At 40.2% G+C, this 27,048-nt stretch overlaps 1 protein-coding gene across 2 annotated transcripts; it reads right to left on the minus strand.

Moving 5' to 3' along the window:
* Positions 1-9,222: 9,222 nt before the first annotated feature.
* PNLIP (pancreatic lipase) lies at positions 9,223-26,652 on the minus strand. 2 transcript variants are annotated; one of them, XM_026493657.2, is made up of 13 exons: positions 26,607-26,652; positions 25,082-25,251; positions 20,290-20,412; positions 18,139-18,273; positions 17,299-17,410; positions 15,987-16,106; positions 15,751-15,870; positions 15,142-15,260; positions 12,880-13,009; positions 11,226-11,334; positions 10,515-10,669; positions 9,424-9,436; positions 9,223-9,286 (listed from the first exon to the last, which is right to left on the minus strand). In XM_026493657.2, exons 1-13 carry the CDS (start codon positions 26,650-26,652, stop codon positions 9,223-9,225), a joined length of 1,416 nt encoding a protein of 471 aa, XP_026349442.1. The 2 variants fall into 2 exon arrangements, with proteins under 2 accessions (XP_026349442.1, XP_026349443.1); XM_026493658.2 differs by lacking the exon at positions 9,424-9,436 and having other exon boundaries at positions 10,505-10,669; positions 25,097-25,251.
* Between the last annotated feature and the right edge of the window lie 396 nt (positions 26,653-27,048).

A 27,048-nucleotide genomic window follows, 5' to 3' on the forward strand; every position in this document is an offset into this window, starting at 1 on the left:
GGTTCCCTAGCACCTTATGTTTCCTTCAGATCACTTGTCATGGGTTTTAATTATCTATCTGGTTTATCTGTTTTGTTTTTTGGGTTTTTTTTGTAAAAGCTTTTGTAAAAACTTTCCCCACTTGGAATGTAATTCCATAAAGACAGAGGGACAGAGGCCTCATCTCTTTGGGCCGCTGCTATACCTCCAGCCTCTAGAACCATGGCCGGCACTGACGTGGTTATGAACTAATGAAAGGTTGAAGGTACATATGGGTGGAATTCTTTGGCATTTTACCCTTATTCTGAGAGTGAATTTCAGGGCTGGGGAAGGGGGATAGGACATTGTTTAAAGGAAGGGAAAGAAAGAGATGTTGGTCTTCTGATGAGCAGGGAGAATGGAAGTATCTGAATAGATTTAGGAAAAACAGTCATCACATGATCTACCATGATTTGCCGGGGGCTGGGGTCAGGCCTCCAAGCCATTTCCCCTCAGCTCCCCTCACTGCCAGTTCATCCGTGGGCTCCATGCTCACCCCAAGGAAAAGGCCCTGCTTCAGGGGGTCGATGGCTGAAACCTCCTCAAGGTGATCAGAGTTGATGGAGAAATCCTCCAAGCAGGACAGGAGGGTTTAATCTGCAGCAGCCACGTGGGTCTGGAGGTGACAGTGTGTGTGGGCTCCCGATCCTGGAAGATAGGCACATGGGCTTTCAGAGAGTAGTTTTCTTTCTTAAAAAAACTGTATTTCACTCATGTTTGTAAATGGGTAATGCGTGCTCCTGTACGTCTGATATGGCACAGAGTTAACATGGTTCCTTTACCAGCTCTTTATCTGTCCTTCCAGGGATATGTATATACATACTATAGTTTACTTAAAAATATACATGGTTGGGGCACCTGGGTGGCTCAGTCAGTTAAGCATCCAACTCTCGGTTTCAGCTCAGGTCATGATCTCAGGGTCTTGAGATCACACCCCGCCTTGGGCTCCGTGCTCAGCATAGAGTCCGTTTAGGATTCTCTCTCTCCCTCTCCCTCTGCCCCAGCATGCAAGCTCCCCCCCACCCCCCTCCGCTTACATGCATGTGCTCACTCTCTCTCAAATAAATAAATAAATAAATTTTTAACAACAAAGATAAATAAATAAAAATATAAATGGTTAGTATATGTTACACACTATTTGCAACCTGATTCTGAATAATTAACCAGGGTCCCGAAAATCATTCCTTATCAGTGCATATAGTCTGCTCCAGTATTTTTTCCAGCTGCACAGTACTCTGATATTTGGATATTTATTGATCATCTTCTGATGAACATTTGATTGTTTTCAATCTTTTATTATTAAAAACAATGCCTTAATGAATATTCTTACACACTTTGTCATCTGGAAGGATGGTGTATCTGTGGGATAAATTCCTACAAGTGGAATTTCAGGGTTAAAAGACATGTACATTTTTTTTAAAGATTTTATTTATTTATTTGACAGAGAGAGACAGCCAGAGAGAGAGAGAACACAAGCAGGGGGAGTGGGAGAGGAAGAAACAGGCTCCTAGCAGAGAAGCCTGATGTGGGGCTCGATCCCAGAACGCTGGGATCACGCCCTGAGCCAAAGGCAGACGCTTAACGACTGAGCCACCCAGGCGCCCCAAAAAGACATGTACATTTAACAAGTTGATAGAGGTTGCTGCCCCAGGTTTCATTACCCGAAATCCCTGTGTATGTTGGCGATGCTCCCCACCCCACTCCTGAGACAATAGTGAAGTAGAGACCATGAGCTCTTTCAACAGTCGACTGAGAAGTATGTGAGTTATGGTTCTATTGGTTGTAAGCAATAGAAACCTTCTGACTAGCTAAATTTTTTTTTAAAGGAGAGATTTATTGAAAGAACATTGTGGCATCTCAAGGAATCCATGAAGTTGTTAAACCATGAGACGTAGGGAAGGCCCCAAAATGGGACCACCTAGAGACCTCAGCAGGTTGTGCTCAGATCCCCTTTGCCTCGGACTTGATACCGCTGGAGGCTGTGTGCACCTCAGCCCAGAACTTTTATTTACCAGACAATTGGCTTGGTTAGGTGAACTCGATTAATTAGCAAAGGGATATGGATCCTGTTGGGTGTGCCTGCTGGGGGGACCCATCCCTGTGCACCCAGACATGGAGGTGAAGTTGTGAGCTGGGCAACCACGCAAGAGGGGTGTGGTTCTGCAGTAATAAAATAACAATCCTAAATCAGCTGACTCTCATCTTGGGCAAAGGCGCGGTTGGTGGCTCAGTGATGGACGATGGGAGATTTCTTTAAAGGTATTGTTTGTGACGCCTTGTAGTCACGATCCTTCTGGTTTATCAAGAGTGGCTGATGATCAGGAAACCTGATCAGGACGGTTGCATTGTTTTAAGATAAGAAGAAGCAGCCCTGTGTTCATTGGCATTAGTCGTTCAAGATGAAACAAAAGGTACTGGACCTCTCCTCTTTCTGCAAAAGTCAAAAGCAAGCGAACCAAAAAGGTTGGAGGACATGGCAGTATGAGAAGTCCAGAGACAAGGTCAGCCTGACCCATTGCTAGGAAAACCCTTCTGACCCCTGACCTGCCCCCAGACTTCTTTGGGGTGGACACACAAGTTGGGGATGGTGAGATGGGTGGTGAAAATGGCTACAGTCTTCACACCCTCCCTCCCCTACCCATGCCCTTCTCAGGCGATCTTGCAGCTCTTCCCATCAACAACTGAAGTCTATTTCTCCATACTTGTAACTGGGCCAGATGTGTGACTTGATTTGTCATTAAATGTGATGGCAGCAACATCTTAGACCAACTCAAAGCCATAGACCCCAAGGATGGGAGTGACCCAGCCAAGATTAACAGCACAGATGACTCAACCCCCTCTGACCAAAGACACATGAGCGAATCCAGCCAAGAACAGAAGAAGCACCCAGCTAACCTGGAGATTCGTGAGCACTAATAGATGCCTACTGTTTGAAGCTGTCGAGTTTGGTGCTGGTGTGATGTGCGGCAGTAGCCAGCAGTACAAAACCCCAGCTCCACCAGGCCAGGGGTTCAGAGAGCACGGTTCTCACTGAGCTCACTGGTGCTGGTCTTGGGCACACAGCATTAGAGGGGGGTGTATTCTTCCCCAGTACAGCGAGGAAACCTCCATCTGTCAGTAGACACTGTGCTCTAATGCACTGGCTCCCAGTACATGCCCTGGAGGATTAGATTGGACTAACCCCTGGCAAGATGCAGCGAAGCCTTTAAAGTCTCTTAGACTAATTAACTCGTTCTGCAGCAGGTAGAACAATTTCTTTAAATAACAGTGACAACTGAAATATACTGAGTGAACTATCTCAGTCAGCTTCAGGGAATTAGGCAGATTTCATATGTACACAGATCTATGGATCTTTTTGGAAACTATGACTTCATTTCTACTAGACAGCTCTCCTGTCTTCCTTGTGCATGGCTCCTGGAAGGTCACAAAGTAGAGACCGAAGCCGCCAGCTGTCATCTGCCACGTCCACATGTCCAGATGGAGCCAAACAGCTGCTTTCCTCCAGCCAATCAGCTCTGTCCTTGTTTTCTCCTTCAATGTCAAGTTCTGAATATACAGATACCTTGTCACCTTGTAAGAGAACAATCTTCTGAATTTGGGGGAAGAGTGGGGTTGGTTCAAACTTGTTTTTCAGAGCCCGTTAAGTGCAAAGAGGTTTTTGTCCTGAGAAAGCTGTTTTCTAAGTCCTTCCCATAGCCCGGACACTTACACACATTCAACGGAACCACATTTCTAAATATTCCTTGTACTGGGAGAATTTGTCCCTGTGTATTGTTGTAATGGAAGTGGGTGTAAGACTTACCATCAGTCAGCTCTTGACTTTTTCTTTTTCTTCTATTGGAGTTGACCTATCTGTGGGCTGTGAACTCAGCTGTTGAGTGTAGCCCAGACTTCTTGAGTCCTTCCCAAAGCCATTGGTAGAGCCCATCAGTTCATGTGAGCTGGCTAACAAGGAAAAGTCTGAGGCCTCACAGACCCTGGTGTCACCTGGGGAGCAGTAGGCTCTAAAGTCTGGACCCCTTATGTTACCTACTTTATGAAGACTTTCTCCGTCCTACCCCTCCCTCAACCTCTCCCCCAAAGTAAACTCCAACTCCTCAGTCTTCTCAAAGTGCCTTATACCTCCTGAGACTGCTTCATAACTGTTTCCCTGTCCAGTTCCCTCAGACTATAAGCTCCTGGGAGAGTGAGGAATGTATTATTTATTACACATCGTTAGTGCCAAGAGCAAAGTCTGGAATACAATCATGGAGATTCCGTGAATGTTTGTTAAATTAAGTAATATACTTAATTTCAGTTCTAATGAGGAAGGGACCAAGGTGGCATCACTTCCAGAGACACCAGGAAAAAACAAGGTGGGACCCTGTGGTGGCCACAGAGGGGTGCCACTCAGATACCTTTAAGAGAACCTGCTGTCAGAGCAGAGATGACTGACAGCCAGACCCCACCCGTTGGACCCACCATGGCACTCGTGCAGAAACCACACTTCTGCCAGCTGCCCTCAGCCAATGACTGAGCACAGCAAAGGCACCAGAGCCCATCCACTCCTGCCTGAAGTAGGATTCCTGCAAAGGGCCAGCTTCGAGGACTCTCCATGAACCTGGCCAAGACTTTCTCAGAACTTTTCTGCGGTCTGAGATCCTTTCAACCCAATCTTTCCTTCCCTTTCTCCTTGCAGGGGTATTAGACCTGTGTTGCAGTACGATGATTCTCCCTATCTACTCTCGCTTTTGCCTCTTTTATTCTTCACAGACATTTCCCTGAATAAATCTTTTGTGTGTCTGATCCCATCTTGGGGTCTGCTTCTCAGAAGACCCCACTGACATGGGTATGGAAACAGACAAGGACAATCAGTTGAGAGAGAAACGTTCAGACCAGAACTAGACACAGTGTTCAGCCACCCCTGGTTAAAGTCTCATGTGTACTTTAGAGCAGAGAAGCTGGTAGTGAACCTTACATGTAACCTACACTGGGCCTGAATATGATTTATTACTTAGAGTGTGTGTATGTGATGTGTGTGTGTGTGTGTGTGTGTGTGCGCGCGCGTGCTGAAGTGAACTGTTGGCTATAAATTTATATAATTCATACCATAGAGTGGATTCCCTTCTTCTTAGCTAATTTTTGTGGCTGTTGTTTTTGTGTCTCAAGCTAAAAAGAATCATTTTGAGTCTTTTGAGGAGGGAGACATGAGTCAGTTTGGATTCATATGATAATCTAAATAGTAGAGGCAGGAAATCATTATCTTAACAGTTGGAGTCAGAGTTCCTTTTAGGGAAGGGCCGCCTTTATTTAGGAAAACATTCCATCCATGGAGCTCTACTTTGGCTGGAGGAGATGAGACACCAAAGGTGTGGTCTCTAATACTAGAAAACCAAGGCACTGCTAAATCTCTCTGCACAAGGCAGGATCAGGAGTTTGGAAGTGGGGTAAAAATCAAAGAGGAGATTAGAGAAGTTGAGAGGCCATTTTTAGGCAACATGGTGGACGTGGAGCCTGCGGAAAAGCAACCCGTGAGGGATTTCCAGGGGCGGGTTGCTTGTGTTGCTTCAAAAGTAACACCCCTCCAGCTTCCCAAACCTTCCAGAACTTATCACCACATAAGTGGCTTGTATAAATTAGGGGAGAGGAGAATCAAGGTGAGAGCAGAGACAATGTGACAGCCCTTGGAGATAGCCGCAATGAGGGCTCTGGAGGAGAAGTAGGTGAAATCTGCAGTGGCCATGAGGTCAAAAACTCTGGAAATTCTCAGAGCTCTTGAGGTAGCAGTGCTGTGTCCAGTGGTACAAGTTGGGTCTGCCCAAGGGTTGGGAAATAAATTTTTATTTGGGTGACTTCACCTTTTCAGGAAGTACCAGGTAATTTACTCACCGTGCAGCACCCTCCCATAGTCTGTCTCCACTTAGACATTCACCCTATTCTCTGCACTGAATGGTCCTACAAACCCTTACCATGGTGCCATATAGGTGTGTTGGAAGTCAAGGCCGTAGATGCTTACAACTGCATAGGTAGTAGGTAAAAACACGTTAAGATTTACTTGCTAGCCCTTGAGGGGTCCAATTTGATATTTCTTCCACCTTTCCCACATGTGGTTATAACGTGTGTGTGTGTGTGTGTGTGTGCACATGCACGCGTGAGCACACACATGCATATGTGCACAAAAGTCCTACGGGGATTTGGGAGAAGAAGAAATACCTTTGCAGAGTCTTGAACCTCAACAGTGGTTATCCAGCACGGGGATGAATCCTAGCATCCTGGAGCAGGAATGGTGAGGCCACAGGTCACTGAGTCATCCAGCAGACCAAGAGGGCACATGAAAAATTTTCCACTGCGATGCCTTTGGGAAAACCTAGATCCACTAGGAAATAGCCCGTGACCTGGGCAAGTGGTATAATAACGTCTCTGTGCTCCAGCTGCTTCCCCTGAAAATGGGGATAATAAGAGCACCTACTTTATAGTGTGTTGTCAGAATGAAATGAGTAATATGCATAAAGCAGGTAAAGCCATGCCTGGCGCACTGTAAGCGTCATGCGTATGTTAGGAAAAACAAAAACAAAATAGAGGGCCAGTCAGTTGCCTTCCGAAGGGCCCTCTCACAGTAGCAGGCTGAACCACAGAGTTGATCAACTCTTAACATCCAACCTTGAAAAAAAAGAAATAAGAGTCCAGCAAGAAACATGTTAAAAATCACATGCTCAAAGTGAATCATTTATGCATGGACTGGCTTATCCTTTTGAATGGATCTAGAACTCCTGCCTAAGGGGAAGAAAAAAAGAGTTGGGCCTCTAGAAATAAGAATATTTCCTAAACATTTACTGAGATCAGAAATAGGTAAATGATTTGAGTAAACAATTCATTTAAAACAATTAGAGCAACTTGCAAACTGCTCCATTATGATGAAAATGGGTGTCCTTCCTAACAAAAGGGTTTTTCACGGATGTATTTTTAAAGATTAAATTCTTTTAAAACCCTTTGTTCCACCTTGTTACTTGAGTAAATTTGCAGACAACCTTTTTATTCATTTCTTTCATTATTTGCCATTCATCATTATTAGTGTGTTATAGAAAATTTCCAAGAGGAATTCATAGTAATTATAATTAAAGACATTTATTAAGCACTCAGCACGTATTAAGCATTGTGCTAATCTCTTTACAGGGAAGTTCAGGGCTTCAAAAAACTTCATGTATGCACTGAAGACATCAGAGTTGACGTGTGTGACCCAGACCTCTACCCTCAGCTCTGTGTCGTATGTTTAACTTCTCATGGGACATGGCAGTCGGATGTCTGATGACCATCTCAAATTTCACATGACTAAACCTGACCTCCCTCCTCAGATCTGTTCCTCCCAATCCAGTCCCCATTTCAGTCAATGGTATTTCCATCCTTCTGGTTGCTCCGGCCAGAGCCCCAGGAGTCCTCCCTTCCATTCATACGTTCATTCCTCCTCCACACGCAGGGTCCATGTTCTGGCTTCATACCTTGTCCAGGAGTGCACCCTGACTGGGGTAAGCCAATGGGCACATTGGCTCCAGGTCACGGGCTATTTCCTAGGGGATCTAGGTTTTCCCAAGGGCATTTCTCAGGCCACAGGCCAATCAGAGTGAGTCTCAGTGATTTTGTTTGGGAAGATGGGGAGGGAGATACACCTTTTGCCTCTTACTGAATGTGAAAGAGAAGGTCTGGATAGTCTTAATTGTGGTAAACAGCCCTTCTTCAATTGGGAGAGGAGCCAGCCTTGGTATAAAACCATTAGACACCAGACACAAGCGAGCATGAGAGCAGAAAAAAAGTGGCTCTTGAAGAGGTCAAGATCATCAAAGCCTGAAGCTTCCCCACCTCTGGGCTTCCAACCATGTGAACCAGTACATTCCTTGTTGTTCAAACCACTTTGAGTTAGAGCTTTCGGTTCCTGTGGAAGCATCCTGATTAATACAGATTAATGGTTCTCAGAACAAGTCTTCATGCATTGATCAACTTGCATATACTTTGGTAAACACAGAATGAAAAGCATTTTCATATCTCTGTTGCTTTGCCTGTATTTTTCCCTCTTTCTGGAGTGCTCTTCCTACCATGTCGTCTTGGCAAATCCCCACTCACCTTTCAAGACCTAGCACAGATGGCTCTTTTAAGATATTAGTGATTGGACAAGGCCTAGTTTTAAATACCTGACTCTAGTGAAATCATTCATTCTTTCCATTAGTGAGATGGTCGTTGAGAAAATATTTATTTGGTCTCCTACTACATGCTAGGCATTTGCCAGCCACATACAACACGCAAATGCCTTAAGGAGAGATATGCAGACAAGTAAACAAGGAATTCTGATCTAGAGAAAGAAGTTCTGAGATGGAGAAAGTTCTGGGTGCAGAGGGGGAGCCTTTCATCCAGTCTTAGGGGGTGTGGAAATGGAGATGAAGAAAGCCTTCCTGGAAGAAATGATGTCTACATTACAGATTTAAGAACCAGGAAGAGTTCAACAGGCAGGAAGATAAGAGAAAGAACATCCTAGGGAGAGGAAGAGTTTGTACAAAGGTCTAGCAGCATCTGAGATCAGGGCCCTTTTGGGGGCAGTGCCAAAACGTAGTTTCTAGAAGGAATGTGATGAGAGATGATACTAGAGTCCTCGGTTCAAAATTAGACAAGAGGACCTCGAAAGGCTCACTGAGGGATGTGGATTCTTTCCTGGGGACCATCGGGAGGCTCTTTGATTTGTGCTTTAGAAAGATTAAAAAGGCTACAGAGAGGAGAGGGGCTTGGGGGGGGCTACTGGGAGCAGGGAGACTGGTCAGGAAGCATTGGATCTGCTCTGTCCTTGCCTCCTTATGTGCCATCTTTCCTGAAATGTCTGATTAGGAGCAGACACAGAACGTAAAGAGTATAGGAACGTGGCAAAGGTTGGTACTTGCCACGTGTGCACCCAGGAGGGGGTCATCTTGGATCTGGAAGTCTGCCTTAACTGGTCTGGATGACACCAGTAATATTAGCAATGGACATGATGTCAGTGGCAAGTAAACCATTTTCTCAAGCTCAAATGCCACGTAAGAGGTAGCAAAGTCAACTGTTATTTGTGGTTCTTCAGACCAACTCCAAATTTTGGATTTTAATCACATTATCCAAAAGAGACATGGGGAAAAAGGACATGATAACAAAGGAATGGAATGCTTCAGCACTAGATTTTATTAACAGTAAGATGGGCAGTGGTCACATGTCCTAACATGGGGTGAGAGTGAGCAGAACATCTTCCCTCACGGTTTCTTGACTACAGAAGTTGAACCTAAAGAGAGAAAACAAAAGAAGGTCAGTTTTTCCTGGTGCACTGCTGGTGCGTTGAGCATAAAGACAGCCTCTCATGTCCCCAGTCCGAGCGAGAGCCACTCCCTGTACCCGAGACCAGACATTGGCCAAGGGAACACAGACCTCTTCTGTATAAAGGGCTGAATTCTCCTTTCCGATGTTCTTTCATAGCTGTGCAATAGCAGAGAGAGGAAGTGTCATTGGACGCCCCTAAGGACAGGGCGCGGTCACGTGTCATATCCTAAAGCATCTACTAAGCACTTGGCACATCGTCAGTCAATACAACGGAGGAAGCGTAGGGTCAGCAGCGTGGTAAGAAATCAGCCGGGAAATTTCTGAGGTCCTGGGGTTACATTCACTTGGCAATAACTGAATTCCATTCAATCACTGAATTGAAATGACTAACATTACTCATTCAGACTGAACAAAAGTTAGTTTGTTTGGGAGCTGAGTTTCTTTAATAACATATATAAGCGTGTGCAAAGTGCCTGGCGCATAAACGGTGCTCGGAAGTGGCTCTCTTCTTTTCACCTTCATTTCCCTCCCCGGGGTCTGAGGGCTGGCAGACTCGCAAATAGAAAATTAAAGGTTAAACACTACTAGTGCTAAAGGACACAAGACATGAAGGGCACACACGATCTGTATATGAATAAAGGTGAACTGAATTTGTTTTGTGGTAGTTAAGCACGTGCTGGAGTCAAATTCCCTGCCTACAAAGTATGGCACTGAGCCTTCATTTAATTCTCTTTGATGGAGACAAGCATAGTACCACCATCCCATTACCACCATCAAAAGGGTAAACATACCCATTACCCCAAATTACTCTCCTGTTCCTTGGTAATCTCTCCTTTTTGTCCCCTCCCATAACCCCTCTCCCAGGCAACCAGTGACCCGCTGTCAGACACATAACACAAGGCACAGTTGCTAAATGAAATCACTCTTTTCATCTTAGGGTCATGAAGCCAGTTTCTCAATTTAACACTCAACTTGCATCAAATGACACGTACTCATCTACAAATCTCTCCAGTTCTGCTCTGAAAGTTCTGCTCTTTTTCCTAAAGAAACAGGAGGTACTAGGAAGCCACCGTGACCATGGCTTAGGAGAAACGCTGTTGCAGACTGAACCTAAAGTAGACTTGCAGCGGGAAAAGCACAGGTGGCTCAGTACCGCACATCTCTTTGGGTTTTTATTACTTACGATATTCCATCGTTTCTTTCCACCACGATCTTGGAAGCTCCCACTCTGGGTAGAGTTGGATTGATCACGTTGTTGTACCAGATAAATTTAACCTTCTGCAAATCTCCAACATCCACGTCAGAGTCAAACTCATTGGAGTGCGTGTTGTCTGCTTGGAGAGTGCCCCTTGGGGGTTGAGAAGTTAATGAAAACATATGTGAACATACAAAAATATACGTATACATATATGTGTATATGTTTCTAAAACAAGCTTACAATGCACATTTGCTATTCTAATGTTTTAAATAAATGCAGACATGTGTGCCAACTCGCTGACAGGTCAGTCGCCAACAATAACTCATATTACTTTAAAGTCACCCTTACTTCAATAAAACTTCAAATATGTTTTCGTCATAAACCTCCCACAACTTAATAAATGATGACATCATCGTATCATCTTTTCCTGGTTGTTTTGTGGGCAGAAGAATTATTTACTGATTATAAATCAGGTGCCGTGCATCAAAGCAAATGTCAATGGTTTTCTCAGGAAATAGCAGAGAAAAAAGTCAGAAACAGAATTCTGAAATGTACTAAGGCGCAAGATAAAACGATCCCTCCTTGGAAGGACGTGTGGTCGTGCTGTACTCCTGCCTAGTTATGAATGAACGCTTATGTCCCTAACCTGCATTATATGTGCAAAGGATTCCAACATTTAAGGGGCGCAGGGTAACACTTTACTCACTTGAAAATTTCATACTGTTTAGAATTTCCTTTATTTCCAAACAAAGAAACAAGCACATGTCCTGTAACCTTCTTCCCAGACAGTGTGACAGCTACCTTGTACCTCCAACCTGCACAGGGGGAAGATATTTGCAAACTGTCAGCTTGTAGAGAAGATACGCCAAAAACAGGCTAACTTGGATGTCACTGCTGCCAAATTTTGAGTAATTTATATATACTATTGGTTGTTCTTCTAATCAAATAGTCTCCTTTATCTAAATGTTCAGAAGCTAGGCATGGGGCCAGGCGAAGAGCACAGAATCTTTCCAGAGTCAATAGATGTCAAGTAATATACGTCAGTCATATATTTTGCTTTCAATTTCTTTACCCAACAATTTATTTTTGAATATTATAAGAACTTTATCTTAAAAGAAAGTAGGAAAGGGGCACCAGGGTGGCCTAGTGGGTTAAGCCTCCAACTCTTGGTTTTGGCTCAGGTCATGACCTCGTGGTTGTGGGATTGAGGTCTCTGTGTCCGGCTCTGGCCTCAGTGTGGAGTCTGCTTGGGTATTCTCTTTCTCTCTCTCTCCCTCTGCCCCTCCCCAGCTTGTGCCACTCTCTCTCTCTACAATAAATTAAATAAATAAAATCTAAAAAAAAAGAAAGTGGGAAAAGGGTAGAGCATGACATTTCCATCAATTCACTATTTTCTTTTTTTTAAAGATTTTATTTATTTAGTGAGAGAGAGAAAGAGCACAAGTCAGGGGAGGGACAGAAGGACAAGCAGACTTCCTGCTGAGCAGGGAGCCCGACGTGGGGCTCGATCCCAAGATCCCGAGATCATGACCTGAGCCAAAGTCAAATGCTTAACTGACTGAGCCACCCAGGTGCCCCTCAATTTACTATTTTCATGGTAAGTACTATTTTACCTATTTTCATAAATCATCGCATTTTAGAGTCCTGTTGTCTTTTTGTCTAAATTGTCTACATTTATTTTAAAAATTCTATAATTCAGCTTTCCCTTGCCATTGGAAATGTATTAAGTTATGGTAACCACTTCATGGTACTAGTCAATAGTTAACTAGCAGTTTATGCCATTTAGAGCTAGCCTGGGCCAAACTGAGGAGGGAATAAAACCTGGCTTTAGTTTTTATAGTGCAGCCAACCCCACTGACTCCAGTCTAAATAGTTTTCTTCCTCTGTGACCCAGGAAGGAACATGCCTCACCACCCATCCCTGCACCCTTTCATCTCTATTGCCCACGGAGTCTACCAACCTAACAGTTCTTAAGTCTGTCAACTCCCTACCATTCCTGCAACCTCTGCCATCTCTCTCCTGGATGACTTTTCTGCTTGTACAAAACTTCAGAATTTTGCTTTAGGGAAACTTCTGACTGCATTGGACGAGTCTGGAGTGGAAGAAGCCTCCTGAATTCAGCACCAGAATCAAATAGGAAGAAACTCATTTTTCTATCATCATTAGTTCAGGCCCCCAAATTCTGCTCTGTTACCCCAAATGAGCTAGACTTATATTGAGCACAATGGCTTTCGAAAAGTTTTCCATGTTGAGAAGGAGCGCTTACAACTTTTGTATGAAAGAGCAATGTCACACATTTTCACCAAACATGACAAAATACATAGCATTATGAACTTAAGGCACATGTAATAGAGACTTACGGGCAAAATCGCTGGCGTCACCAGTGTTGAGATAAAATACTTGGTTCACTCCGTTTGTTTTTCCAGAAAATCTGTCAGCATAATGACCCATCTGCGGGCAGCCTTCGCTTGGGCAGGGGAAGCACTTGTTCTAGGGGAAATTAACAAATGATGAATGAGGACACTCTTCCTTTTAATAGCACGCCATCTTTTTCCATTTGTGGTTGCAGTTCAAATATTCTAAAGCCAATTCTGTCATGATGGCAAAAGATGACTTTCGTAGTGTTTCAGCCAAGGTAAAAAATGCATTTCCCTAGTTACAATGACAAATTTGACTGTTAAATAACACAATACTAACAAAAACATAAAAATCACACAAAAAGGGAATTTAAATATATATTTATACATATATTTTAATCTTTTCTCTTTTGCCTCTGTAAGTTGCTCAAGACATCCATTTGCCTACAGATGGTTAGAATTTATTTTAGAAAGATGGCAAAAGAAAGAGCAAGGGGTGATAATCAGCTCCGATATGCAAAATAGGACCCACTAGGAGTCAGGTTTTTCTCAAATTTTTTAGCTCCCGCTTTAGCATATTAAGGTCTGAAGGATTCAGATCTCAGAATTCTCCTAATGAGAACAGAAAATGCCCCAGTTGGCCTTTAAGTCTTAGCTGTGTGGTTGGGGTGTGGAAAAAATATATATCACTTAGGAAAATGTCCTTTTTCTGGGCCAGGAATTATGGGAAGAAGAGAGGAAGAGGGAGAAACAGAGTGGGAAGGACAAATATCACTAATCCTTCAGTGGAGGGGCAATCCTGCTCCACAGAAGAGGCAAGGGGCAGATTCTTGGATCAGTGAACCAGACGGGGACTGGGCCAAGTCTTAGGGTCTGCATCCAGCAAAAGCTAAGTAGAGACTGAGCCAGTCAGGAATGCCAGAGCCATATGGGGAAGTTGGCCAAGACAGAAGAGTAAATGTGCCTAGACATTATCTGCAGACCCTAGCTACACACCCATCAATAATGCTGACCCCCAAGTCCTCCCCTCTGCTCTAAACACACATGGACCATCCCCACCATGATCACTGTGCCCAATACCAGCTTGGAGAGAAGATGATAAAGGGTTCCAAAGGCTGAGAAATATGCAAAACTGACAACTTTTTCTTATAAAAGTGTCTGAGTGTCACCTGAAAGGGCTGTTTATATTACTGAACCAGACTAAATTTTAACCGAATGAAACCTAAAGCTTCTTTCCTTATTTTCCCCATTATCTAGAGATTGGGGATTTGGGAACACAACAAAAATAAAGTTAAACCAAAGAAAGGGGGTGGTGATCTTGTTGTGTTTATAAGCTGTACTGTGAATAAACTATGCACCCCCCCCCACAGCCAACAGTTGCTGAATGTGAATTATTATATTTTAGATTGTGAACTAAGGAACTAAAAGGTATCATCTCATTAAATCCTCCCACCAAACCAACGGAGTCTACCATTATTATTTACGTTTAGAAATGAAAACACTGCCCTAGAGAGAGGTTAAATATTTTGTCCAAATCGTTCAGCCATTTAATGGTGAAATCAGGTTTCGGATCCTTTCTCTTTAGCACTAAGTTATACATCTTGATAATTATGACTTCACCCGGTGTGTTACTTAAAATTTTATTTATTAAATGACATAGGTTGTATATTTTTATTTGAAAAAATTGTAGTGAAAGGAAGAGCAATAAAAATTAACAGGCAATGGATATGTCATTTTCAAGATTACATTTAAGGATCCTAACCCAGATACCTAGTGAATACCCAACAAGATGAAAACTCATAAGCAAGCAAGCAAACAAAAACTTGAGACTGCACAGACATATCTACATGCACATAATGATATAGTTTTATAGGGTCAGCACTTCAGACAAGTTTTCCATATTTATTAGCATCCTGTAGCCATAGCTCAGATTTCCATAGACTTTTTTTTTGTTATAATTATTTCTTAAACAAGTTTGAACATTTGCCTGATACATACTGAAGTGATAGGGAACAAGGTAGACATGGGACATCTTAGTATACAAGAACATTTCTCTAAAGTTCTCCAGTGTCTCATCACTATTATGATAAATATATATGGCAACTATACTTCAATTAAAAATAAAAATATGTATAATTAAAAGTATAAATAATGTGGCAATCATACAGGGACACTCACTGAATGCATGTTATGTATAGTGGACTACACCCATCACGAGAAGTGATGGTCACAAAATTCTTTAGGTATAAAGTGGAGTCTACTTACTGCGGTGAAAACACTGTAGGAAGCACAAGGGAATCCAGCAAAGCCAGTGGGGTTGAGGATGCTATCAGAGTAATATTTATAGCTTCTTAAGTGATTACAGGCCACAAAGTCACGAGTCCCTTTGAAATCAGACAGTATACATTAGCAACAGATTTTATTTTTCCAAGTTAATGTCACGATTAAAACATGGCTGTTGAATAGATTTTTCTAATTCGTGTGAACTCATGGTGGTCACAGGACAAAATCATCTATGAAGTATTTATGATTTGTGATGCAATTAGAAGTGAAATACTATTTAAGATTTTAACAGTAATGCCATAAATGAAATGGAAAAATAACTTCAGAAGGAAGACATAAGTACATATAGATGTAAGCACAACTTAATAATGCATTCCCTGAATTAGATCCTCGGAAAGTTGACTACAAATACATTTTCTTTCTATAGTCTCCTCATGCCTACTTTCCCCAGTGGAAAGTCTGTATTTTGGGTCAAAAGTCCTTTGTTGTAGAAAATGTGAGACCTGTACCAAAATATTTAGCAAGTTTAGCAAAAAATGAAACACAAGTTTTCCCCTAAGAAAATCTCTTCATGCACATAAAGGTTTTTACCTTCCCAGATCCCATCAATGTCAACAATCTGAGAGAGAATGTTCTTCTGACATCCAGGCATTTCTTTTCCTCCATTTGGAAAGAAATCTAGGTGGCCTACATTTTGACTCATTCCAAACCCTGAGGAATATTAAAATATGAGAAAGTTGATGTTGATGTATAGACTCAAAACACTCTAAAATATTCTAATATATGGACTCAAAAACTACTCGTGGAAGATGAATTGAAGAACTCACCCATGTTGGGGATAATAGGGGCAGCATCTGTGTGAATTACATCCACAAACTGGGCATCACTGGGGTCCAATCGGACTAATTCGGGTGTGCCCTCAAAGCAAGGCTCAGCTGGATCCAACCCTAAAGTAAACAGAATATGTCATGTTCATATCAGTGTACACCCACATTGACCTTTCTTCATTAATTATCTACCCAAGCACAAGCATTGGTGGGAACCATGACTTATACCTGGAAAGAGATAAGCTAGTTCTTCCCAACCTTATCATTTTCCTACACTTCCTGTGTCTAATTTTTTATTTGCATTATAGTGAATTTTCCTCAAACCATGGAATTTGGCTCTACTTATGGATGCTTAGTCCCTGGGACAATGCTGGCCAATAAGAGCAGTTATAAGGAAAGAGACAGATTCTGGAGACTCCTAAAAGCTGGTCAGGATAAAAGAGTTCCCATTCTACTGTAAAATCCTGTGAGGGCAAGGACTTTGGTTTTCATGGTCACCAGCACGACAGCTTTGCAGAGTGCCTGGTTGAGCACAGATTATGAGAAAGAATGTTCTCTCCAGCAAATTAATGTTAGACATCCAGATGCCCCCACCAACCCAAATGTGACCAGTTTATCCAAAGTATCAAAAAGAGAATCAGAAGGTCAGAGACAGAGTGGGACGATGGAAGAGGAAAGTGGTTGCTCCCCGAAATAGTCACCTCTCAGATCCAGGATAGCGAAGTCTTTCTTATAAAGTTGCAAGGTTGATTTAGGGCCTGTGTATACAACATGTGACCTCATTGGCCAAATGCAACCAGTCTGAGGTTTGTGAAATGCTATTTTTTATCTAACTAAAGCATGTGGAATTGGTTAGCCTGGCCTGACCACCTGTCCCCTGCAACGCTTGGCTTGTGGTCAATGAGGATTGGGCTAATTATCAATTGCTATTGAAGCAGAATGTAATTAATTATGCATTTTTGAGTTCCTTGAGTTTAATTCTATTAATTATTTATTCTGTTATTTATGCTATTTATTCTATTCATGAAACTTTCTCCTTTGTGAATGCCTGACAACAGGAAAACCTCCCAATGTTCTTCATTAAAATTTATTCACATTCTATATATATATATATATATATATATATATATATATATATATATATATGGCTCTGTAGGTCAAAGATCAGTATTGGCAAAAAATTTACAAAGCCTCAGAACATACTGATTTCTGATCATGTGGCCCAATTCAGAAAATGACAAATTTCCATCCTTTTAGACCCCATATAGGCTACACTGAGTCTAATTTTTCAGTGTTTACTGTTTTGACCAACCTGTGATTCGTCCAACAGTCCCGTTGGTCCTCCTTCCTGCCTCTCCAGCTGCGTGGGAGCCCAGGCTGTGCCCAATGATGTGGACATTGGAAGGTGAGTACCCAAGTGCTGACTGTTGGAAAGAAAAATTCTTCAGAATGTTTTCCAATATTGCAAACTTCAAGATGGCCACAGAAGGAGATCCTCACAAAACGCGAGTTTTAAGAAGACAAGCTGCCCCTCAAAGCAACTGATTTTCATGACTTTTTTTTCAGTTATCATAGAAAATGGCAATGGTCTAATGTTTAAGCTGGTGGAAGTCGGGCTCTCTTTTGTTGTTTTACCTAGAGGAACCCTTACTGGGTATGAGGAATTGTTACCCCGAGGTGGCGAAGCAAATATATGGGTTAGCAGATAATAATGAAAGAAATTACATAAGCACATTCCTATTTAACATTTTTTAAGGTTTTAGTTACCAAAGCAGGTTAGCTTGGTGTCATTGTGCTTCTGTTAAAAAAATTTAAAACAAAAACAAAACCACGGTAGTTCCATCTCGAAGTTGACATTATCACACCAACTTGGTTTAATAGATGGTAAAAATAAAGGAATACTGATGGAATTTGGTAGAAACAATCTACCTGGTTGCTTGAGTAACATCACTTAAAAAAACTCGTGTTTTGACTTTAAGAGGCATATTGATGAAGCCCAAATCTAGATTGATTGATTGATTGATTGATTTTATGTTTTTCTTTTCAACCACAGGGAAAGCCAAATCTCAGTAGAGGAATGTCTACAGCATTTTTAAAAAGAGAATCTGGAGAGCAATGTGCATGGACTTTTATACAACCTAGAGGTAGTTACCTTAAGAACTTCAACAAAATATGCCACTTCTGCCCCCACAATCCGGATGTTCTGCGAGGCCTGCGTGTAACCAGTTCGGGAGCCACTTTTCCAGTCCACACAGATGCAGTTCACACTTTCCACTGTGAACAGGTTCTGATGGCACAGACACAATAAACAGGTAAAGAATTCAGGATATTTATTAATTAATAATGAACACATTTGAGAATGAGGGCAAATATCCTCCATGACCTATACAATATCAAGCTTATTTTTAACCCCAAAACAATGAACAAAACTTCTAGTCTGTTATGGATATGAAATTCCTTTTAAAGTTTAACACTAGCTCCAAATTGAGGGTTTGGCCATAATGGGAACTGTATTTTTGGGATATCTACTGTAACAGATGCATAGACATTTGTTGCAGGAAGAGATGTATAAAGTGGGGTACAGTGGATTGTCTCATTAGAGCATCATAAATGTCATAAGCCTACATTGTTCCTTACTAGAGTGCATCCCAGGACATTGTCCCTTACTAGAATGCATCTCAGGACATTGTCCCTTACTAGAATACATCCCAGGAATGTTTTGTTCACTGCTGTATCCTCAGTGCCTCAAATAGTTCCTGGCACATAGTAGGTGTTCAATAAGTATTTATTGGATGAATGAATAAATGAAATGCTATGTTAGGACCCCCTTAAATAAATACATTGAAGGTAAATGAGTAAGCTTTCCCATGATGGACAAACTAATCAAAGTTTTGGATGAACATATTTTATCGTACATTACAGATGGGTTACTTCACATAAAAGCATAACCTACCAGATATTTACTGGAAGCTTTGCTTGATGCAGGTCAATGATAGTTTCATGAACGTTAGATCTGGCAGGGATTTTGTTTGTTTGGGGGTATGTATATTTATACATATCCCCACCTTTTTCCAAGAAGACTTTCAGAAGAATGAAGCAATCTTAGAAATCATCTCCAATTCTTTTATTTTACAGACAGAAATCTTCAAAAAGGGAAAATGATTTGCTAATGTCATGGTTAGCTAAGGATACAGTCAGAACTAGAGTAGGACCTTTAACCTTCTAGGTTAATCCATTTGTTTCTCCATCATAAAGCAACCATATTGTCAAAGCCAAATCATGCCAGAAAAACAAATCAGCTTTGGGGATTTCAAAAATAAATTGTGTACACATATCTAAAAATTTACATTCCCTTTGAGCTAAGAATCACTTTGTCTTTTTCCTTCATTGTTGTATAAAAATCTATTCCTACCCTCCCCCCAATAATCATCAGCTTAAATTATTTTAGAAGACAAGTTAGGGTTTTGTTGATTATTTTTCAAAACTTGTGAAGTGAAAACCATTATTTTGGCTGTCTTCAGGATCAGTAGATAGTCTCTAGGGTTGATTCAATCCAGCCTTTGGCTGTGTCATAGACAGGTCTGAAATTAAAAGTGTTTAGGAGGATCTTTGTGTCTTGTTTTTTGGACCTCTGAAGGAATGACTGCACCTGTGTGCCATGCTGGCCACTAACGCTCGGGGAATAGATGAATCAAGGATAATGTTCCTCAAGCACCAGCAGTTGCTAGGAAAAATTGCTCTATTTGATTTTCTGTCTTTTAATTCTTAATTATCATGGGCACATAGCCAAAGGCAAATTAAAGAAAATTGGATCACTATGGTTGAAACAACAGAAGCTGAAAATGAGAACCCACACAGTTTTCCTAGATATTGCTACCAGCGGAGATCAAAGAGTAGCAAGTGAAAATCTAAGGAAAACAATTAGTTTGGGCAAAATAAGTTATCTTAGTTCTTCACATAGAAATTAAAACCTATTGGAAAAATTAAAAGTTATTAAAAATGCAACTAATATTGCATCAGTATGGCAATATCTGTTGCTAAAATTTTCAAATATCTCTGCATTAGTTATTAAACAAACACTACCTAGAGCCACCAAATGCTTGCCAACCTTGCTGCCTGACTGTCTCAGGTCCCCTCCACACCCTGCCACCTCTTGGACCTCCCCTTGAGACCCCAGGAAAGTCAGGTGATCCTCTGGTGTCACAGTGGCTGGCATTTGTCCTGACTGGTTGCAACCCGTGCCTGCCCCATTGTTAATCATTACTCGAAACAATCTTCCCTTAATTGATTAACCATGTCTCACCTTGCATATATTGGCCAACCAGCTTTCTTCTCCCTTGTCTATGAATCCATGAATGATAAAGCGGGTTTTTCTATTTGTTTTGAAATTGGAGTCTGTGATAACTGATGCATCTGCAGTAAGTTCCTATTTGGGAAGAAGAGTGTTTAATGTCAAGTTTATTATAGTGTCCAATAGAACCATTTGTACGTGGTGGGAGATAGTAGGTAGGAGAAGACCATCAGTACTTGAGAACTTTGTGAATAAGGATTCTCCTATTACAGGCAAGCTATTTGCAATCATCAAGTTCTAGACATAACATTTCTGCAGTTGCTCTACTCAGAATAAATGTCTGCTATAATATTGATGTAGGGATCTTGTCTCCAAACAACGGAAGGCTTTGTGTGTGTGTGTATACAATTTTACACACACACACACACACACACACACACACACACATGTTGGGAGATTATATATAATATTGGGAGAGTTTATATATATATAACTATATTCAGAATGTTTATTAAATGGCAACATAAAGGTAGGATAAAAATGATAACAAGTTACAATCAAGGCAAAGGGTAGCTGAATGGGTTAAAAAAAATAAGACCAATCTCTAAGCTGCATATTGGATCATTTTAGATCATTTCAGATTTAAAGACACATACAGACTACTAAATGAAGGGATGAAAAAATATATTTTAAGTAAATGGAAACAAAAAGAAAGCTGGAGTAGTAATACTTATATCAGACAAAATAGACTTTAAAACAAAGGCTATAATAAGAAACAAAGGACTTTACATGAAGAAAAAGGGATCTATCCAATAAGAAGATATAACACCTGTAAATATTTATTCACTCAACATAGACACACCTAATTATATAAAGCAAATATTAATAAATGCAAAGGGAGAAATTGACAGCAATACAATAATAGCAGGGAGCTTTAACACCGTGTTTACATCAATAGATAGATCTCCCAACTGAAAATCGATAAAGAAAGAATGGTTCTAAATGATACATTAGAACAGATGGACTTAACATATATTTATAGAACATTCTATCCCAAAACAGCAGAATAGACATTCTTCTCAAGTACACATGGACATTCTCCAGAATAAGTCACGTTAGGCCACAAAACAAGTCTCAATAAGTTTAAGAAGATTGAAATCATATCAAGCATATTTTCTGACCACACTGGTATGAAACCAGAAATCAATTACAAGAAGAGAAGTGGAAAAAGCACAAACGTGTGGAGACTAAACTATATGCTATCATGGGTCCAGGAAGAAATCAAAGATGTAGTTCAATCAATATCTTGAGACAAATAAAATGTAAATGCAATGTTCACAAATCAATGGGAAACAGTAAAAGCAGTTCTAAGAGGGACGTTTACAGTGATCCAGGCCCACATCAAGAAATAAGAAAAAGCTCAAATAAACAATCTAACCTCATACCTAAAGGAACTAGAAAAAAAAGAACAAATAAAGCCCAAAGTTAGTAGAAGGCAGGAAATAATAAAGATCACAGTGGAAATAAATCCGATAAAGACTTAAAAAATAACAGAAAAGATCAATAAAACTAAGAGTTATTTCTTTGAAAGATAAATAAAATTTGTGAAGCTTTAGCCAGACTCATTAAGAAAAAAACAGAGAGGGCCAATAAATAAAGTGAGAAATGAAAAAGAAGTTACAACTGATACCACAGAAATACAACGACTCATAGGAGACTACTACTAACTGTTATATGCCAACAAATTGGACAACCTATAAAAATGAACAAATACCTAGAAACGTATGATCTTTCTAGATGAAATCAGGAAGAAATTTAAAATCTGAACAGACCAATTACTAGTAAGGAGATCGAATCAGTAATTAAACTCCCAACAAACCAAAGTCCAGGACCAGACAGCTTCACAGGTGAATTCTACCAAATGTTTAAGGGAAACACTTATTTTTTTCAAACTACTCCAAAAAATTGAAGAGGAAAGAATGCTTCTAAACTTATTCTACAAGGTTAGCATTATTCTAATACCCAAACCAGACAAACACTACAAAAAAAATTACAGGCCAATATTCCTGATAAACATGATGTAAAAAATCTTCAACAAAATATCAGCAAACTGAATTCAACAATATAGTAAAAGGATCATGTGCCATAGTCAGGTGGGATTTAGTCCAGAGCTGCAAGGATGGTTCAATACCCACATATCAATCAATGTGATACACCACATTAACAAAACCAAGAATAAAAATCATATGATCATCTCAATGGATACAGAAAAAGCATATGACAAAATTCAGCATCCATTTATGATAAAACCTCAATAAATTGGGCATAGAGAAGATGTACCTCAACATAATAAAAATCATATATGACAAACCCACAGTTGACAGCATACTCAATAGTGAAAAGCTAAAGACTTTTGTTTTTCTAAGATCAGGAACAAAACAAGAATGCCCACTCTTGCCACTTTTATTCAACATAGTATTGGAAATCCTAGCCACAACAATTGGGAAAGAAAAAGAAATAAAAGTCATCTAAATTGGAAAAGAAGTAAAACTGTCACTATTTGCAGATGACAGGATACTATATATCAAAAACCCTAAAGCCTCCACCAAAAAAATATTAGAACTAAAAAATGAATTCAGTAAGTTTCAGGATACAAAATAAATATACAGAAGTCTGTTGCATTTCTATACACTAATAATGAACTATCAGAAAGAGACATTAAGAAAACAGTCTCATTTGTAATTGCATGAAAAAGAATAAAATACCTAGGAATAAATTTAACCAAGAAAGTGAAAGACCTGTCTTCTGAAAATTATGACACTGGTGAAAGAAATTGAAGGCAACACAAATAAATGAAAAGATTACCTTGCTCGTTGATTGAAAGAATTAATATTGTTAAAATGTTCATGCTATGCAAAGCAATATACAATGCAGTCTCTTTAAAAACATCAATGGCACTTTTCATAGAACTAGGACAATAATCCTAAAATTTGTATGGAACCACCAAAGACCCTGAGTAGCCAAAACAATCTTGAGAAAGAAGAACAAAGCTGTAAGCAGCATGCTCTCAATTTCAAACTACATGACAAAGCTATAGTAATCAAAACAGTATGGCACTGGCACAAATACAGAAACATAGATCAATGAAACAGAATAGAAAGCCCAGAAATAAACCCACACTTATATGGTTAACTAATCTACAACAAAGGAGGCAAGAATATACAGTGGGTCAAAGACATGCTCTTCAATAAATGGTACTGGACAGCCACATGCAAAAGAATGAAACTGGAACACTCTCTTATACCATATAAAAAAATAAATGCAAAACAGAGGAAAGATGAAATGTAAGGCCCGAAACCATAGAACTCCTAGAAGAAAACATAGGCTGTAAGTTCTTTGACATTGGGTCTTAGCAATATTTTTTGCTTAGCAATATTTTTTAGGCAAGAACAACAAGAGCAAAAATAAACAAATGGGACTATGTAAGACTAAAAAGTCCTTGTACAGCAAAGGAAACCATGGACAAAAATGAAAAGGCAATCTACTGAATGAGAGAAGATATTTGCCAGTGATACATTTAATAAGGGGTAAACATCCAAAATACATAAAGAACACATAAAACTCAATATCAAAAAGACAGATTAAATAATGGGTGGAGGATCTGCATAGACATTTTTCCAAAAAAGATATACAGATGCCAAAAGGCACATGAAAAGATGTTCAACACCACTCATCATCAGGGAAATGCAAACCAAAACCATAATGAGATACCACCTCACACTGTCAGAATGGCTGTTATCAAAAAGACAAGAATTAAGCATTGGTGAGCATGTGGAGAAAGGGGAACCCTCATGCACTGTTGGTGGGAATGTAAATCGGTGCAGTCACCAATAAAAATGGAATGGAGTTTCCTCAAAAAATTAAATTAAGAATAGAACTACCATATGATCCTGTAATTCCACTTCTAGGTTTTTATCTGAAAAAAAAATGAAAACACTAATTTGAATAGACAATTTCACCCCTATGTTCATTGCAGTATTATTTATAATAACCAAGATATGGAAGCAATGTAAATGTCCATTGATAGATGAATGAATAAAGAAGATGTGTAATATATAATAATATATATATATATATATAAAACAATATTACCCAGCCATAAAAAAGAATGAAAGCTTGCCATTCGTGACAGCATGGATGGCCTTAGAAAGTAGTATGCTAAGTGAAATAAGTCAGATAGGACAAATGCCATATGACTTTACTTATATGTGAATCTAAAAAACAAATGAATAAACAAAACAAAATAAAACAAGACTTGTAGATACAGAGAGCACACTGAAATGGTAGCCAGAGAGGATGGAGGTGGAGGGATGGATGAAATAGGTGAAGGAGATTAAGTACAATCTTCCAGTTATAAAATAAATCAGACAGGAGGATGTAATGTACAGCATGGGAATATAGCCAATAATATTGTAACAACTTTGTATGGTGACATGGTAACTAGACTCATTGTGGTGGTGACCATTTCATAATGGTTTTATATACTGAATCACTATGTTGTACACCTGTACCATATTGTATGTCAATCATTCTTCAGTAGGAAATAAAGTGAATCTAAATTAAAACAAAAAGAGAATAATATCAAGTTAATGGACCTTTTATAAACAAGTTACATAAAATAATACTTAACATCACTGCCCCAAAAGTCTACAAAGATGGAAATTCCACTAATTTGTTCTCTTTTGAAAACTTAAAAATTTCATATTCTTATGACATAAAAGAGATCAGACTTAGTTCTGAAAACAATAAGTTCTCTTACTTGGAAGTTATCCGGGTTCTCGTTAGTATATAGGAGGAAACGGGTGTTGACATCTTTTGGAGCCCAGGGCAGTATTTTGAGGGGTCTTTCCACAATTCCTGCCCATGGGGCGTCATCACTAAAGCAGCCAAGTCTTGGGAAGCAGACTTCTTTTCCTGTAATCACCCAGAAGCATTTCAAGGATGTTAGTTTAATCAGAAAGCTCTTTTTATAATGGTCTCCCCGCCAAAACATGAGTTAAACTACATTTTGTGAGATATTTACTTTCTCCGCATCCCCAGGTATCTTCCTATCGATATACTCACAAAACAGCTTCAGCATCCCAGCTAAAGACAGGCTTCTGCCCCTCATTTCTACAATGTATGACCACCTGCCTCCCCTCTTGTCTCTGTCCAGTCCCATGCTGGGACCCAGCTTGGCTTCTCAATGTGGATGTCTTCCTTGGGCCACTGGTGCCCAAGAAAAGAGCAGCCATGTGTCCCCAGGCCTTGATAGAGAGGGGGGAGTTTTTTAATTCTTCGCAGTCATCTTCTGGTGTTGGGCTTTGGGCAGAGAGCTTAAGTTTCATGCAAATCCCAAAACTTTATATCTCTACCTCGCTGAGTATTTAGGTCTCTGACCTATGTTTGAGGAGCATTCTGGATTCCCATGATGAAGAAGCCGCTCATGAATAATCAAGCAGTAAATCCATGGTTTGCACAACTCTATGCTTGCATGTTAACCCGTAAAAGAACAATGCAAAGGAAGGGATGTCCAGCAGGATAAAGTCTAGATTAATAGCAGGAGTAGTCAGGGTGCCTGGGTGGCTCAGCTGTTAAGCGTCTGCCTTTGGCTCAGGTCATGATCCCAGGGTCCTGGGATCGAGTCACACATCGGGCTCCCTGCTCGGCAGGAAGCCTGCTTCTCCCTTTTCCACTCCCCTTGCTTGTGTTCCCTCTCTCGCTCTCTCTCTCTCTCTCTCTCTCTGTCAAATAAATAAATAAATAATCTTTAAAAAATATAGTAGGAGTAGTAGCTGTGGTGGGGGCAGCGTTCTCAAAATGTTACTATTTGCCAGGAACCAGGCAAGATGGTTTACAGGACTTGTCTTACGTAAGTCTCACAATTATCCTGTATCAGGGGTGGTATTATACACCCATTTCACAAATGAAGATAGTGAAGCACGGAGAGGTTAAACATTTTGCTCAGGGTAGTAGCTCTAAGCCAGGGTTGCTGGATTAGCAAATGAAAGTAAAAGTCAAATATGAGTTTCAGATACACAATGAATACTTTTTAGTATAACTTTCTCACATATTCACTGATTATCTGAAATATTTATCTGAAGTTCAAATTTAACTGAGTATCTTAGATTTTATCTAGCAACCCTACTCCAAGTGCCTGTGCTCTCAACCATGCATCTTTTTTTGCTCTACTCCTTATGCCATAGTGGCTTGAATTCAGCCGTCATAGACTTTCTGGAAAGTACGAAGCAGGAAATCTCTTCCAGCACAACAGAAATATTTTTTCTTACCTGCTACTGCTCCCAGCAGCAGCGATAGGGTCCAGATTAGCAGCATCTAGATAAAGTAAAGAATATGATGGAGTCTGACTAAAGAAGTTTTTAAAAGATCGACATAATTCAAGTTCAGTTAGACTGAAAATTAGTAAATTCTAGTAAATTAGGCTTGGAAAACATGTTCCTGACTCACCGTGGCAGTTCCGTCAGGTTCCACGTGCAACCAGACAGTGCCTTAAAGCTCCTTTTATAAGCAAACCTTATCGCTTTGAGAAGTTCCATGGAAAAGTGGCATGAAAAGAGAGGACGTTCCAAGTGCGCATTTCTAATTTTAATCATAAATAAACCAAGATTGATAGAATAGGTCAAGTTTCCCACAGTACTTGTGGAAAGATGAGAAAAGGGTTCATACAGATTGTTCTCTTCCAATGAGATTACATCATGCTCAGAATCACCA

This window comes from Ursus arctos, unplaced genomic scaffold, assembly GCF_023065955.2.
Source record: "Ursus arctos isolate Adak ecotype North America unplaced genomic scaffold, UrsArc2.0 scaffold_7, whole genome shotgun sequence".
Classification (NCBI taxonomy): Eukaryota; Metazoa; Chordata; class Mammalia; order Carnivora; family Ursidae; genus Ursus; species Ursus arctos.

Excerpts from the sequence above, each read along its gene's own strand:
- PNLIP (XM_026493657.2), bottom strand. The coding sequence starts at position 26,652 with ATGCTGCTAATCTGGACCCTATCGCTGCTGCTGGGAGCAGTAGCAG. Across the intron at positions 20,413-25,081 it reads TCCAAGTAAGAGAACTTATT|GAACTTACTGCAGATGCATC; the intron begins GTTTTCAGAACT and ends CTTCCCAAATAG. Across the intron at positions 15,261-15,750 it reads CATTGATGGGATCTGGGAAG|GGACTCGTGACTTTGTGGCC; the intron begins GTAAAAACCTTT and ends CTGATTTCAAAG.